The sequence below is a fragment of the Notothenia coriiceps genome, unplaced genomic scaffold (assembly GCF_000735185.1).
Source record: "Notothenia coriiceps isolate Sejong01 unplaced genomic scaffold, NC01 NC01_scaffold00000496, whole genome shotgun sequence".
Lineage (NCBI taxonomy): Eukaryota > Metazoa > Chordata > Actinopteri > Perciformes > Nototheniidae > Notothenia > Notothenia coriiceps.
In genome coordinates, this window is record NW_011333197.1 from 189,768 (window position 1) to 205,307 (window position 15,540).

Sequence of the window (15,540 nt, forward strand, 5' to 3'; positions counted from 1 at the left end):
CCATGGAAACCTTTGATCTCTGGACACGTCGTTAGCTCAAATATAAACACCTGTGTCATGGAACACGATGATGTCATAACTCCAACTGACATGCTCAGAGCAGCAGACTTCAGATAATGGTTAATGGTCCTGCCCTCAACAGCTCTACGTCAATTATGGGGTGTCATCATATGCCGTTTCCATGGAAACGCATCCCTCGCCATAAAACATGATGCCGCTGTAGCTCCAATGGACACGGTCCGGTCGTCCCACAATCTTCACCTGTATATCGCCTCAAGAGCTCTACGTCAAATCTGACATCTCACCATATGCCGTTTCCATGGAAACGCATCCCTCGCCATAAAACACAATGTTGTCGTAACGCCTATGAAAAGGGTCAAAACAGCACCACACTTCTGATAATGGTTAACGGTCCAGCCCTCAACAGCTCTACGTCAATTATGGGGTTTCATCATATGTCGTTTCCATGGAAACGCATCCCTCGCCATAAAAGACGATGTCGCTATAACTCCTATGAAAATGTTCAAAAAGTGCTCAAACTTCACATGTGTGCTAACAGTCCAGCCGTGAAGACATCTACGGGATAGTTTTGAGATTTCTTCAAATGCCGTTGCAATGGCAACACAATGCTCGCCATGAAACATGGTTTTCTCATAACTTCAGTGAAAATGCTGCAAATGGGCCAAAACTTCACAAGTTTGGTAACGATGCAGCCATCAACGCATCTAAGCGTATTATGGGATGTCATCAAATGCCGTTGGCATGGCGACAGATCATTCACCATCAAGTTAGTTCAAAGGTTTGCAGTTAAAATATTCTGCTCCTTTTCCAGGCATTCTTACTTTATTTTCTTCTCTCATCAAACATTCAAGCCCCCAGTGTTCATGTATCATTTCAATCTAAATTCTTCACTTTCTTCTTACACATTACATTTCAGCATAGCAGTTTAGCGTTAGCTTTTCAGAATAAAGCATTCCCACTAGCAATTTCTTCAGGAATTGCATTCTCTATTTTGTCAATATAATGCTGAATCAAATATGCAAAGACAGGTGTAAAGGGTACATGGAAAAATAGATGCACATTCCCTTTTTGTGATGATATTATCTTAAACAGATGCTCTTTCTCTCTCTGTGTGCTCTTTTCTTCTCGTTCTGTTGTCTATGAAGAGGATTTCAGGAGAACAGCATGCACCAGTCTGCTGCAGAATGTAGTTGAGACAAGTAGAAGGACGAGAGACCAAGCAGAGGGTGAGGAACAAAAAGCCAAAACAGTGTTCTTGGTAAATGACCACACAATGTTTATTGAGACCAAGCATTGTTTCTCTCTACAGAGTTGGATAATGTGGAGCATCAAGTTGTTGGTCCAGGAATGGTTGACATGGCTTTGCACGTGTGTCAAGAGTTTCTCAGTGTTTTGGAGCACGGCGACATTGATTCAACAGCAGAAACACCACAATCAGTGAAGGAACAGCATTGGATTGAGTTTCTGCAAGACTACTACATGGTTGTGCAGTGAGTATGTTTTCATGGAGCTTCCTGGAATGCTCAAATTATCCTGCTGAGGTCACACTTAGTGCATCTGCAGTACAGCCCAAGTAGTCACTGGAAATATACAGCATGTCCCAGTCCCACACTATTGTTTATTCTGTACAAATACTATAAAGTAAACAATATACTGCATGCTAATATTTAAAGGGTACTATGATTGGCAGTTGGTATAAAAAAGATAAATAGTGCCCTGCTGTATAAACTGGCATGCAAACAGCCATCATTGAGCTGCATAATCAGAACAATACTTCCTATTTCAATCTTAAATCAACTCTGAACTGTGAGTAGCTCTTTCACTTAATTTCTTGTGTGCATTGTATTGGACATTAATGTCTTATTATTAACACCACACAGTAACTTTTATTTTGTTTTTTTATTATGCATTGGTACTTTTAATGTTGGATTATATAATTTCCCCCTCTTTGAATAACCAGTATGCCTACTTACATAACTCTTCAGTATGGAAGCACAATGACTGTCTGAAGGACAGCATTATAATCTTGATCTTAAAATAATACACTCTTCATGTTTGTAGTGAAGGTGCATCAATCAGGGGTAGCGGTGTGTTTGTGGAGCGCTGCCAGGCCATGTTAATCAGACTGCAGGAAGTTTGCCCTCAGCTTGATACTGATGGACTAAACAACATATGGATCATCAAACCAGGTGCCAAGTCAAGAGGGCGAGGTAAGGTTTAAAGAAATACAAATAACATTAATAATTATATAAATATGGGGGTCTTTTTTATGAATCTTTTACTTCTTTTACTGAAAAAAACATTGAAAAACAAACTTGCCATGGTGACTTGTATTATTGCAAAGTACATTTGGACATGAGGATGTCACTATTGCTTTATGTTTCTATTCTTTCTTCTCAGCTTAAGTATGATAAACTAATTCAAGCCTGCTTTTTTGGTCCTCAGAAACTTCATATCCTCTTAGTTTAATGTAATCATGTTGAAACCACCCCTCTAGGTATAATGTGCATGAATCGCATGGAAGAGATTTTGGCACTCGTGGACAGTGACAGAACCCTGAGTAAGGAGAGCAAGTGGGTTATTCAGAAATACCTGGAGCGTCCTCTGTTGGTCCATGGCACCAAGTTTGACCTCCGCCAGTGGTTCCTGGTCACGGACTGGAACCCCCTGACTATCTGGTTCTACAGAGAGTGCTACCTGCGGTTCTCCACTCAGCCCTACTCCACAAAAACTCTGGACAAGTACATTTTTCATTTGTTCTTGACCTTTGCTCTATATTGTATCTGCTTTGTGGAGGATATGATTTAACAATGCAAGGAGGATCGAGTTTCATTTAAAGCATGATTTACACTAACCTTCATGGCCTTATCTCTTTTATGTTTCCTCAGCTCAGTCCACCTGTGCAACAACTCCATCCAGAAGCACTTCCAGCCGTCCTGTGAGCGCCATCCAGGGGTTCCTGAGGATAACATGTGGTCCTGCTCTCAGTTTAAGGCTTTTCTACAGTTGCAGGGCCTTGGGGCAGAGTGGGAGTCAATTGTGATCCCGGGCATGAAGCAAGCGGTGGTCCGTGCCCTGCAGACATCCCAGGACCTCGTAGAGCCCCGCAAAGCGAGCTTCGAGCTCTATGGAGCCGACTTTATGCTGGGCAGAGATCTGAGGCCTTGGCTTCTGGAGATCAACGCCAGTCCGACCATGTCCTGCTCCACCGCTGTGACTGCCCGCCTCTGCCCTGCTGTGCAGCTGGACACACTGAGGGTGGTGCTCGACAGACGCACTGATCCTAGTGCTTACACAGGAGGATTTCAGCTAATATTCAAACAGGTAGGAATATATTCAAATATCATGCCTACACAATGGGTTATAACTTCCTTGTGAAGTACACTGAATTATAGAGGCCACACCAAGTGCATATATTTGTGTCTTTATCCCTCTACCAGGCTGCAGTAGAAGTTCCCCAGTATGTAGGAGTAAACCTGGTGGTGGAAGGAGCCCCCATAAGGCGATCCAGATCTCTACTTCATAGACAAACTGTTATTTCTAAGCCACCGCTCAACATGCAGCTCCCTCCACACCAGTCCTCAGACGAGGTTGAAACGACACATATACCGGTATCAGGTCAGAGGTCCTGTGCAGTCTCTGCTTTCTGTCTTTCAGGCAAAGAGAACCGAGCTGCTGGAGAGAAAAAGAGGCAGCTGACATCAACATCTCCTAAAAGGGAATGCGAAGGGAGGAAAGATGTTCAGAATACCTCCTGTGTTCGCACGTTGGGTCGCAGTCTGGCAAGTCAAATGCCCCTGGTGGTACACACTGAACCTCAGAGGAAAGCGCGACGGTTGGGTTTGAGTCTTGGTGCCAACGGGGAAACTCTGGTCCCACGAAGCTTCTCCTTTTCCCTCAGCCCCCCTCACAACATGTCAGATTGCAAATCTTGGGCCAACCAAGGCCATGGATCACACATGACTAGATCTTTTCTTCCACAGACAGCTTTTGATCCTCAACACAGGACTCCTACCCGGGTGTTTCCTTCCCTCCGCAGTCCCCTTCCTACCCTGGAGGTCTTAAGCTTGCGACCTAACATAGTGGCTGGAAACACAGCCTGTCGTATTCCAAACTTGTCCTCTCATCTCAACGTCCACAGGCCTCAGTTATTCCTCTGCTCTCGAAGGCAAAGCATGGCTACATTTAAAGGGCAGTGCACAGGGGAACATAAACATTGAAATTGAGTGTTTAACAAACAGTTGAAAGTGCTAAAGAAATGTTGTTAGCAATAACAGTTATCATGCCTAACAAACAACAAATAAGATGTATATATATCACAACATACTACTGTATGTGATCATTTAAATTGTTCTTGTGGCTTTAGATTTTATTTGTTAAAAGAAACAAGACAATCATGTTTCAAGTGAGACATTTCCCAATCATTCTCAGGCTTTCAATTTACAACAGTAAGGTTCATATGAATAATTCTACATTCTTATATTAAGAGAAAAGTGTTGAACACTCCATATGCTTAAGTGGTATATCTGAACTATGTTGTGGTTTGCCTGACTGGAAATGTGTATGATTTATGATTATGTTGTGTATCGCTTATGTAAGAGCGATACTGGGTGGAAGTTAGTTATGTATTAAAACAAACGAACCAAACAAGTTAATCGAAGTGTCTCCAGTGTAGCAGATATTTAATAATAATAATAATAATGGATTTAATTGATAACGCACTTCATATCTGAGTTCAGATCCCGAAGTGCTACAAGCATTTAGCATGGAACAAAAATAAAAACAGTACACAACACGGTAAAATGAATAAAAAGCAGTACAAAAAATAATACATTTCAAGCTGACTGGGCAGAAAATAATATAATAAAAGGATCACTGGTTCTATGTTCTGCAGAGAAGTGGTCATTTTCATAATAACAGGATGTAGGTATATGTAATACCCAGTAGGGGGCAATAAAGGCTAAACCAGGGGTACTCAAATACAAATCTTAAAGGTCCAACATTTTCTTTTCAATAAGACAAAGGTCCGTTTATTACGGTCATTCACACGAGGTTGCAAAAACAAAAATAATCTGTATGCAGCAGTTTTCATTGTTATTGTGTCTGTGCTTGATCCCTCAGGGTCGCAGTGCAGCTGCAGTTATGAATAAAGGCAGCTGCACCCTCTTTCATTCAGCATTACCATTATTGCTTTATAAATGTCTTGCCCCCTTGTGTGTCCACTGAGGTTCGTCAGGCCCAACACATCTTCAACAAACTCCCCCTTTGCCTCATCATAAAAACTCACAAACACCAGCAACTGAGCATTGTCAGTGGGGGAGTTTGTTGAAGATGTGTTGGGCCTGACGAACCTCAGTGGACACANATAATAATATATAATAATGCCCATTGCCAAGCATCGTTGTAGCATTTCCCTCCGAATAATGGTCAAAGACCTGACTGATGATTAATTCATTGAAATCTCCAATATCAACGTAAGAGCTATAAAGACACACAAATAACAAATACATTTAGGCTCCATCCGTATTAGAATCACTTTAGCATATTACCAAAAGTTAACAGTAAACAGCCAGCAAAGCTACAAAACAGCATACAAACGAATTAGGACACAACCTACATGTTTATATTATAGTTAATACCAACCTTGTGCCTCTTAAACTTAAACATAAACGTTATCCTTTACTTTCTCCGTCTTGTAGATGTAGATTAATCTCCGTCACATTGTTTCCATAGCAACAACAACTTCCTGTCAACAGCGTAAACTCGCCTTCAAAAATAAAAGCATCTAAATAACCCAGGAAGTTAACCTAAATTACATTTAAGAAATATTTACAACTGCAACGAAATTAACAAAAATAATGTAATATCCTTTTTCAGTTTCACAGAACACAAATTGAGTTATTTACAATCGTTAGGTAACTATTTTATTGCACAGCAACAATAGGTTTTAGCATTCAAACCTGCTCATGGACTTGCAGTAGTCCTCGCTTTTTTTATGTCTCTCCAACGAGTTATGCTGTGCTTCCAGTCTACATATATTCATCCCTCGTAAATGCACCTTCAGCTCCTGGGCTGGGAAAATGTCTGCACATTTTACAGAAAAGCGCGTCCCTGCAGGCAGCTCTCTGCCTCTCTCACGTTACTATGGCGCGCGCCGGAACCAACAACCAGTTTTTATGGTAAATGAGTTTGGTTCAGAGGATAAAACACATAAAACATTAATTGAACTCGATATTTGTTCACTTGAATTTCACTTTGAATGCTTGGATATTCTCAATGGGTGAATAGATTTTTTTATAATAATAATAAAAAAAATTAAAATTACACCGAAGCTTTCTCAGGGTGGGCCAATGAGTAAACTGGGTGGTAAACTTCTTATTTCAAAGACTATCATGATGTTGCTCTCAGTTGGGCAAACTAAAAAGGACTAAAGTCGTTTTTTGAACCTTCTCTTTCCAAATCTAATGACGGTCTCTATTGTTTGTTTTCATCACGTTTTGACATACAATACATATCATTTTTGTTTGGAAGCAGCATCGTGTAGTTTTTGCTGGTCCTACAATTAAAGTCCCTTGATTGAGCTACTGCTAAATGAAAATCATCAGAGTGCTTGGTCCCAGTCGAGAAAAAATTATGTATTTCAATGTATAATTGAATAAAAGAACAATATAGACTTTGGGTTGCTAGCCCCTTCTAACACACTGCCTGTCTTCTCTCTCTGTAGGTGCTGATGACTGTGATGTAGCTATGTGTGTTTCCTGGCGGATTTTGACTCTAATCTCTACCTGGTGACAGGACCGTGATTGTTCATTTCTGTCACCACCTGCACACCCTTTAATACGGTTAGCCATGCCAGATTTATCTGAATAACAAGTAGCATTGGGGGTTTGGGGGGAACTTGAGTGATTATACCTTCCCAACAAAAGACTGCCATGTTTCTGTTAGAATGAGAAACTGAGCGAGGAAAAAGTGAAAAGCAAGTGAGACTGAAGGGGCCAAAGTGCTTGTGTTGGTGACGGAAAAGAAGAGCCATCCTAGCAGTAGGTTGGCATCAATTAAAGCAGCAAGGCCCTGAGGATGACTAGCCTGTTCAAGCGCAGCAGCAGCAATGGAGGCTCCGGGGGCAGCGGGAGTGGCGGAGGTGGGAGCGGCAGCGGCCAGGGGCAGCTCAACAACAGCCGGTCCAACCGGCAGGTCCGTCGCCTGGAGTTCAACCAGGCCATGGAGGACTTCAAGATCATGTTCCCCTCTATGGACTATGAGGTGATCGAGTGCGTGCTGCGCTCCAACAACGGAGCAGTGGACGCCACCATCGACCAGCTGCTCCAGATGAGCATTGACGGACAGGGCTCAGACGACAGCTCAGACTCTGATGACAGCATCCCCCCAGAGGTCAGTTGAAAAGGTCAAAGGGTACCGACAAGCCTAGCCTGTTAATATTGACATTATAAACCAAACCCTCCACTTTTATTTATAGGGATGTCGAGAAACAATACTTTGTTCCTTAATTCTGAAAATGTGATAGTGCTTGCTTTACTATAGTATGGAAGATACCACAGATACTGTCAGGGCTTGAGACTAATGGCATCCAGTTGACAATAGAAAAATGGGTCTGGGTCACGATAAACTCACTTCCAACGCACCCTATTTTTTCTCTGATAATGCTACATTGTGAACTACAAATCAGCGTTGAAAGGTCGAGAGAACAGCTACTTACGTTAGCAGTTAGTTGTTAGCTTTTAGCAGCACTGAACCACTGGGCTCACAGGGAGGGGGCGGGCAGGAGCTCCAACAAGCCGTTTAGGACAGAGTGAATACACATGCTATACAGAGATGCTGTATGAGAACCAATGTGATTTTGGAAAATTGCACAATATAAATCTATTTTAGTATACCTCAACAATGGAATTATGATCAGTAGAAATGGCCATGGGACCTTTTTAATGTTTCTGAATTTAAACAACAGTCAAATGTGCAACAGTGGAAATCCACTTACTTTGATGTGCAGCACCACTATAACTTCCAAGCTTTGTATTAAAATAAATAAAAGATTAGAAGGAGGTCTACATTTTGCATGTTATATTTCACATGATCTAAACATTATACAACAAACCCTAATTAGGATCAAAGGGGAGCATTTTAAAATTGCAAGTGCATACAGTATGGGCAAGGCAGGTTTAAAACATTTAATAAAGAAAGGCTGTGTTGCACTGTCTGTCTGTTTATAGATTCTTGAGCGAACCCTGGAGCCTGACAGTTCAGATGAGGAACCTCCTCCAGTCTACTCTCCACCAACATATGATATGCACATTTATGACAGGAAATACCCCGAAGCTCCACCAACACCCCCGCCGAGGTAAGGAAGTGCAATTGAACTGATATATAAAAGAAGCTGAAGCCTTTAAGATCCACTTTCAAAGCTTTTTTCAACAAATGAAGTGGACCTCTGATTGTATTGAAGAGATAGGCGGTTTCTAGATGGAAAAGCTATTTGCTTCTGTTTTAAAGCCATTACCAAAATTCTAGCCAATATTACTTCACTTTATAGAACTTATCCGTATTTGAATCCTCAATTTGATAGATGTTGATAACTTAGCCAGATACTTTACTATTGTTATTAATTGATTGGATTGTGTCTGCTCTTAATCAAGGCAGTTCAGTACAGTTCTCCATCACCGTTTGAATTAAACGGCTAGGTGTTAATCCTGCTAGACTCTTTGTTTGTAGAAGATCTTGGTGCGCCAGCGCTTTTTGTTTTATCCCCTCCAGGAGACCAACCCGCCAGTCATTACTACTGCTTCCCTCCACCTCATTTAGCTTAGCCTTTAGCCTCTGGTTGTCTCCTCTAGCAAACTGCAATAGGCAAACAACCTTTTTAACCATGACTTAGCAAAAATAACACAATGTAGCACAGCAGTTCTATGCTCTTGAATTGACTGGTCTTGGACTTCTGCTCTTTAGGACAACGTGTGCATTTTTTCATTGCACCAAATGGGAACCATGGCTGTATAACATTTTCTGCAAATCCTTGAAGTAAATATTGCAATTAGGATTCATCATCTGGGGATCTTATACATCTTTTTCAAATGTGATGAAATGAATCCAATAGTTGTTCAGATATTTCAATTAAAATGTGAAAACACCAAGATGAAAATGTTTCCTTTTTTAGCCTCTCACCTCTCATGTAAATATGTAATGGTCTGAGATAGCTGCATGTAGTTAATTGGCTGAGATATTCATCTGTCCTGTTACTCCATGGGCTCTTACAGATTTGAAGCAGAGCCACCTCCGGGTCATCAGCAGGTCAGAAGCTACCGGAACTGGAACCCTCCTTTGCTCGGAAATCTACCCGATGACTTTCTGCGGATCCTACCGCAACAGTTGGACAGTATCAAGGTAAAAAATGTCGGCTCGATGTTGAATCGATGCATTTGGTTGTTTATTTACATGTCTTAATGTAGTTACATTTTAATTTGTAATAATTCAGAAAATACACATTTTCCTTATAAAATGCAGTATAAAAGCCAATGTTCTTTTCGAAACCAGGTGCTTTGTTAACAGAAATGCAAATCTCAGTTACATGAGTCTAGAAGTATTCAAATCATGTCCAAGACGATCCCTGTAAAGTACATATAGCAGCAGATCCGCAATACTAACTAATATCCGGTCCTGCTTTACCTCAACAGAGCTCTCAGAGCAGTCTATGCCAGCCTTCATCATCCTCAGCTTCTTCCCTAAGCCAATGGACAGCCCAGTCTGCTTCTCGGCCCGGAGGTGCAGGGACCCCTGGAGGTTCAGGTTTGACGACAGGAGCCTCGGAGCAAGACAAGAAACTCAAGCAGTATCTGGAGGACGAGCGCATCGCCTTGTTCCTGCAGAACGAGGAGTTTATGAAAGAGCTGCAGCGCAACCGCGAGTTCCTCATGGCCTTAGAGAGAGGTATGACTCAGTACACAGGTCACTCCATGCAACACAACTATGCTCATGAGGTCAGTGGCAACAGCTGCAAAATGTAAAGACATTTAGGGTTGAGTAAGACATTTAACATAAATGATTGAGATACTGACAAGTCCTTGAGGTTGTTATCCTAAAATGTTCCCTGTGTAGTTTTCTCCTCTAGTATTGCTATGGAACTGTTATTCTATCAGATAATCCATGTTCAAAGGAAACTTGGATGACACAGAACACAGTCAGTTTATGTTTTGGTTCAAGTCAACTTGTCCGGGGACATTTCAATGTACTGGACAAACGGTGAAGAATTCCAGATAAATATTATCTGTCTTTAATATTGAGTTTAATAACATGCTTTACAAATAATGTTATCATCATGGCATGTAGATTTATATTTTTTTTCAAAAGGCTTAGGGGGAATTGTTATTCCGACTCTATGACCGGAGAAATTTAATTTGTCGGATTTTATCAGAGTTTCCCCGTCAAGTGTGGTAAATGGCGGCTCACATAAACACTACACACTGTGAGGGTTGCACACTTTTCCACTGATCTATGGGTGGTGGTAACGCACCTAATAATGCTGCTATGTACCAGATGAGGAATGAATAAGAAGACTGAAAGCTACTAAACATGAATTGACCAATACCGGATTTAAAATATAAAAAGCTGCTTGGAAACGATTTGACAGGAAGGACAGACGATGGGTTTTGGCGAGTTACACAAGAAAACTCCACAGGGCACCTTTTAAAAGCTTTTTTTGCCGTTATTGCCATAATTTGACTTGATGCAAGTCCTATGCTTTCTGTCAAAGCAATACAACTTAAATGTATGATTACAATTTCCAATGTACAGATTTGAGACTTTCATGGAATTTCTCATTTCACACTAAAGCATTTATTTTTTAGTTAAACTAATTCTGGATACAAATACAATATTCTTGCTATTCCATTTAAGCACAGCCATATCTAGCAGTGGAATTACCTTTTAATTGCTGGTGTTTATTTAATTATTGTGCATTTCTTAGATTTTCTTTACTTTGACAAAATGAATTCCTTATGTCTCCATTCGTCACGTTCTTACATTACTCAGCTTATGATCAAGGTGCTTCCATTGTTGTAGTAGTTATATTTAGAGGCCCACACTATTTTGAAAGGATGAACTTCTCTTATTTCAGTTCTTAAAATAAATTTGAAAATGAATGCAAATGTTCTTTAATTAGACCCTCCAGAAAAACGCGGGCAAAAATCCTTGATTATGCGGGCTCAAATCCTTGATTATGCAGGCTAAAATCCTTGATTATGCGATTAAACATGCAGGGTTTTTATGTGATTTTATGCGGTGAAATTGCGAAAAATAATAGATTTTTTTTTAAATATTGGGCTGTCTCATTTATTCTCTCTCACACACAACCTGCCACTAACGTTAAACCCCTGTCCTATTCAATTAAACACATTCAATGTTTATTTATTGTAAAAGCAATTGGGTTCCTTTTAATCACACTCTATCTCACACAAACACACACACACACACACACACACACACACACACACACACACACACACACACACACACACACACACACAGAGTTTCAGCCTGGCAAGAAGGCGAGGCTATTGGTTCCAGCATCTTGTTTTCATGAAAGCCAGACTCTGGGTAAATTAGGCTATGAGAGGGCTCTGTCTATGGGCTGTTGATGGGGCCTGGCACTGCCATGAGGCACTGGGCAACTGCCAGCTACAATGACCCCTAGTGTAGCAGGAAGGAAGGGAGAGGCTGGAATTGCAATTAGATAAAGGCAGAGCTACATCGAACTTCTCCCTACACACTGATATAGTTCTTGAATAGGGGAGACCAGGGTTAGTTGGCACACGTAAGATCCCAAAACCAGGTCTTGGTTAATACAGTTAAAAGATTTCACGTTTTGTTCCACGACATTAAGTACATCAGTAAACACCCTTTTTGTTAAAGTCTAATGCTTTTCTGTGTCTTTAGAAATTGACAATTGCTAGCAAGCGATATAATTAGTATAATTAACATCATCACGCCAAACATTAGCCACCTTTAGCTTGGAAATGTTGTAGTGAAGTCATGCAACTGTGATTTTATTTGTTTATAACTTAACATTAGCTATTTGCTTTTAAACGCTGTAACTATTACAAATGTGTGTTAATATCCTGCTAAATAAACATGCAGGCAATATAAACGTGTTTCTGTTACCGAACTTATTTTCTGCAGTATTGCAAAATCCAGTCGAAAATTCCCATTGCCTTTTTGTTGGGGGAGCCCTTGCAATGCTAACTTCCTGGTCGACCCAGTAGCGTAGGCAGAAATGTACTTTAGGGCGGGCCTGTATAAAATAGGGTGGGCCGGCTTTTTCCAGGGGGAAAAATGACTTTAAGGTAGGCCTGGCCTATAATAATAATAATATATAATAATGCCCATTGCCAAGCATCGTTGTAGCATTTTCCTATTATAGGCCAGGCCTACCTTAAAGTCATTTTTCCCCCTGGAAAAAGCCNCGGAGGTGTGCTATGACGTGGAGGACTCCCCACCTCCAGGGGGAAAAGAGTCCTCCCGCCCCTATGGGCCCATTTTCGTATCACGCGGGAAAACGTAAGTGCATTACGCCCAGGGAGGGGGTCAGATGCCAACTGACCCACAGCCCCACTCCCTCCTCACCAGTCCTGCGTTGCCCCAGGACAATGAAAAGGAGCCAGAGATGTCCAAGAGATAAAATGTTATGAAGGGGCCTGGTGTTGACCAAGATGCCGCCGTGCATATGTCCTCCACACTCACGTCGTTAAATAAGGCTGTTGACACAGCCATGGCTCGTGTAGAGTGTGCACGGACCCCCTTGGGGAAGTCTCTCCCCGCCTGTCCGTAGGCATGTGCAATGCACTCGCAGAGCCAGCCTGCCAGGCGTTTCTTGGACAGAGCTTTTCCCGTTACCCCACGAAGCACACAAACAGCTATTCCGTGCGTCTAAGGGCAGCCGTGCGCTCCACATAATATGCCAGCGCACGCACCGGGCAGAGGAGGTGTAATTTAGCCTCCCTCGCCCCACCATGGGGGGGAAGATTAAAGCCCCCCAACTGAATTGCCCTCGACCTGAACGCACTCCTTAGGCTCTTGGGCACAAAGGAGGTGTTCGGTCTGAGTGTCGTCCCGCTCTGGTCACCCCGGATCATTAAACAACTCGGGTGCACCGCAGTAGCGTAGGCAAAAATTTACTTTAGGGCGGGCCTGTATAAAATAGGGTGGGCCAGCTTTTTCCAGGGAGAAAAATGACTTTAAAGNCAATAACTGAAAGGAGAACAGCTGATCCATTACCGGCTGAATGTGAAGGGTTTTGTCCTTCACGTGCGGACGGTAAAGGTCTGTGGTGGAATTGAGTAAAAACCTTTCACATTGACATTCACTCTGTGTGCCGTGCTGACGTCAGAGTGTGTGTGTGTGTGTGTGAGTGTGTGTGAGTGTGTGTTAGTAGGATGGTAAAGGTCGGTTGTGTAATTGAGTAAAAACCCTTCATATTGGCATGCACCCCGTGTGCCACGCTGATGTCAGAGTGTGTGTGAGTGTGTGTGCTGTCGTGTGTGATATGTGTGGCCGGTAAAGGTCTGTTGTGGAATTGAGTAAAAACCTTTCACATTGACATTCACTCTGTGTGCCGCTCTGACGTCAGAGTTTGTGTGTGTGTGTGTGTGTGTGTGTGTGTGTGTGTGTGTGTGTGTGTGTGTGTGTGTGTGTGTGTGTGTGTGTGTGTGTGTACATTCCTCAATGCGCCCTCCCTTCACCCTGAATATAGTGAGGAGTCGGACAGTTTATGACCCTCCGTCCTCCAGTGAGGCAGAACTCTGTTAACGCGATTGATGCACAGGCGTTCAGGCGTTCAGGCCATAACACATGAGAGAGAGAGAAGGGTGGAGATTGGAGAGAAACCAAAACACAGTCTGACTTTCCCAGAAGAGAAGTGTGTTAGAGTCTGATTCAGGGGCACAGAGAGGGTCAACTGCACGATTAATCAACACTTTATCAATATTTTAGTATGAGCTAATGCAAGATTCCAGTCGTAGAAGGCCCAATATTTGTCAAAGGCATGAACAAGGACGAGAGCCATTCATTGATGAGTGTTTCTTTAATCACGCTGCAAACACCTTATCTTATACTCGAGGTGCCAATCCCCTGCAAAACAAGAGTTGACTGTGTGTTTGTGCCTTATCACATTTCTGTTGTTAAAAAGGTCCTAACCTCAGGATATAGGGCTGCAGGATTACACATATCTAATTCCGATTATTCCGACTGATATTCAAATGATTCCCATTGGTCATTTTTGCATAACTTTTGCTGAAATTATTTCCGTAAATATGTTTAAATACGTCTTAAAAATAAGTAAAAGCACAAGAAATGTAATTTAAAAAATAGCATTTTGAGGAAATAGATTCCCCAAAAGATCCGATCCTAAAGAAAAAGTGATTTCCTTCACACCCTCCTCACCTCGGCATTGATTTATTTAAAAAGACTCAGCCTTACGTTCATAAAGGACCTTTCTAAAGACTTAGTATGCAAATATGAAATCTATAAAATCTTGTTTGCATGTCATCAAACCCTCCTCTCTATCCTCAGACCCTGGATATCATCTGTCTGTCTCTCTCAGGTTTCTGTGAGCAGTTTTTAATTTGGAGGTGGAGATGATAAGATATGACTTCTCTCTCTCTCTCTCTCTCTCTCTCTCTCCATACCTTCCAGATGTAATTAACTGTTTGTTGTTGTCTGAGGGAGGTGATTTCTCCAGGTCAGGATGCAGGAAATGAAACACGGTGTGGAGTTAGAGAGATGAGATGTGAGGGGAAGAGAAAGAGGGACGGACGTCAGAGAGAGGATTCATGTCTGCAGACTTATAGAAAGAAACCGCCACTGTCTCGTTATTTATAGACGTACTTCATGTCTGCAGGAAGTGAAAAAGACTGATGGTGGAGGAGAGTGTGTGTGTGTGTGTGTGTGTGTGTGTGTGTGTGTGTGTGTGTGTGTGTGTGTGTGTGTGTGTGTGTGTGTGTGTGTGTGTGTGTGTCCAAACGATGGCCAAAGACACTCTGAATGTGTTGGGGTGTAAATGTGAGGACGGAAATATTTAAACCTCCTGGCATGTGGGGATGCGTTTATGCAAAATGTTGGCGAGACAGGAAACATTTGGTGAAGCTAATGAGCTCCCATTGACTAAAACAAACTTTGTAAATGGAGAAGTGTGTGATCAAATTCTAAGTTTGCATTTGAGTGCTGCCCGTGCAGCTTTTGCATGTCTCTAAGTTATGAATGCAAATGTTGTGCACAATAGCAGGTAAAGGTGACACTATATTATCATAAGTACATTTAGATTCCAGAGGTGAGTTCAGACTAGTTTGATCCAAACCTTTCCAATAACTACAGAGCATTGTGAGGTAAACACAAATCAACACATATTGTATTTAAACCATTTTGGGGGGATTGAAGCTTTAAAATATGAAAAAGGCATTCAAAGTTTCATAAAAAAGTGTGTGTGAGACTGAGTGAGAGTAGAGGAGCACATAGTTT

General features: G+C 41.8%; 1 protein-coding gene across 1 annotated transcript; it reads left to right on the plus strand.

Annotated features, from left to right (window-relative positions):
* Nucleotides 1-1,170: 1,170 nt before the first annotated feature.
* On the plus strand, nucleotides 1,171-4,703 carry LOC104954957 (tubulin monoglycylase TTLL3-like). The gene is made up of 6 exons (XM_010782176.1): nucleotides 1,171-1,247; nucleotides 1,331-1,511; nucleotides 2,083-2,231; nucleotides 2,519-2,762; nucleotides 2,910-3,345; nucleotides 3,462-4,703. Exons 2-6 carry the CDS (start codon nucleotides 1,369-1,371, stop codon nucleotides 4,239-4,241), a joined length of 1,752 nt encoding a protein of 583 aa, XP_010780478.1. The 5' UTR covers nucleotides 1,171-1,247; nucleotides 1,331-1,368; the 3' UTR covers nucleotides 4,242-4,703.
* The last annotated feature ends 10,837 nt before the right edge of the window (nucleotides 4,704-15,540 follow it).

Excerpts from the sequence above, each read along its gene's own strand:
- LOC104954957 (XM_010782176.1), top strand. The coding sequence starts at position 1,369 with ATGGTTGACATGGCTTTGCACGTGTGTCAAGAGTTTCTCAGTGTTTTG. Across the intron at positions 1,512-2,082 it reads GACTACTACATGGTTGTGCA|TGAAGGTGCATCAATCAGGG; the intron begins GTGAGTATGTTT and ends TCATGTTTGTAG. Across the intron at positions 3,346-3,461 it reads TTCAGCTAATATTCAAACAG|GCTGCAGTAGAAGTTCCCCA; the intron begins GTAGGAATATAT and ends TCCCTCTACCAG.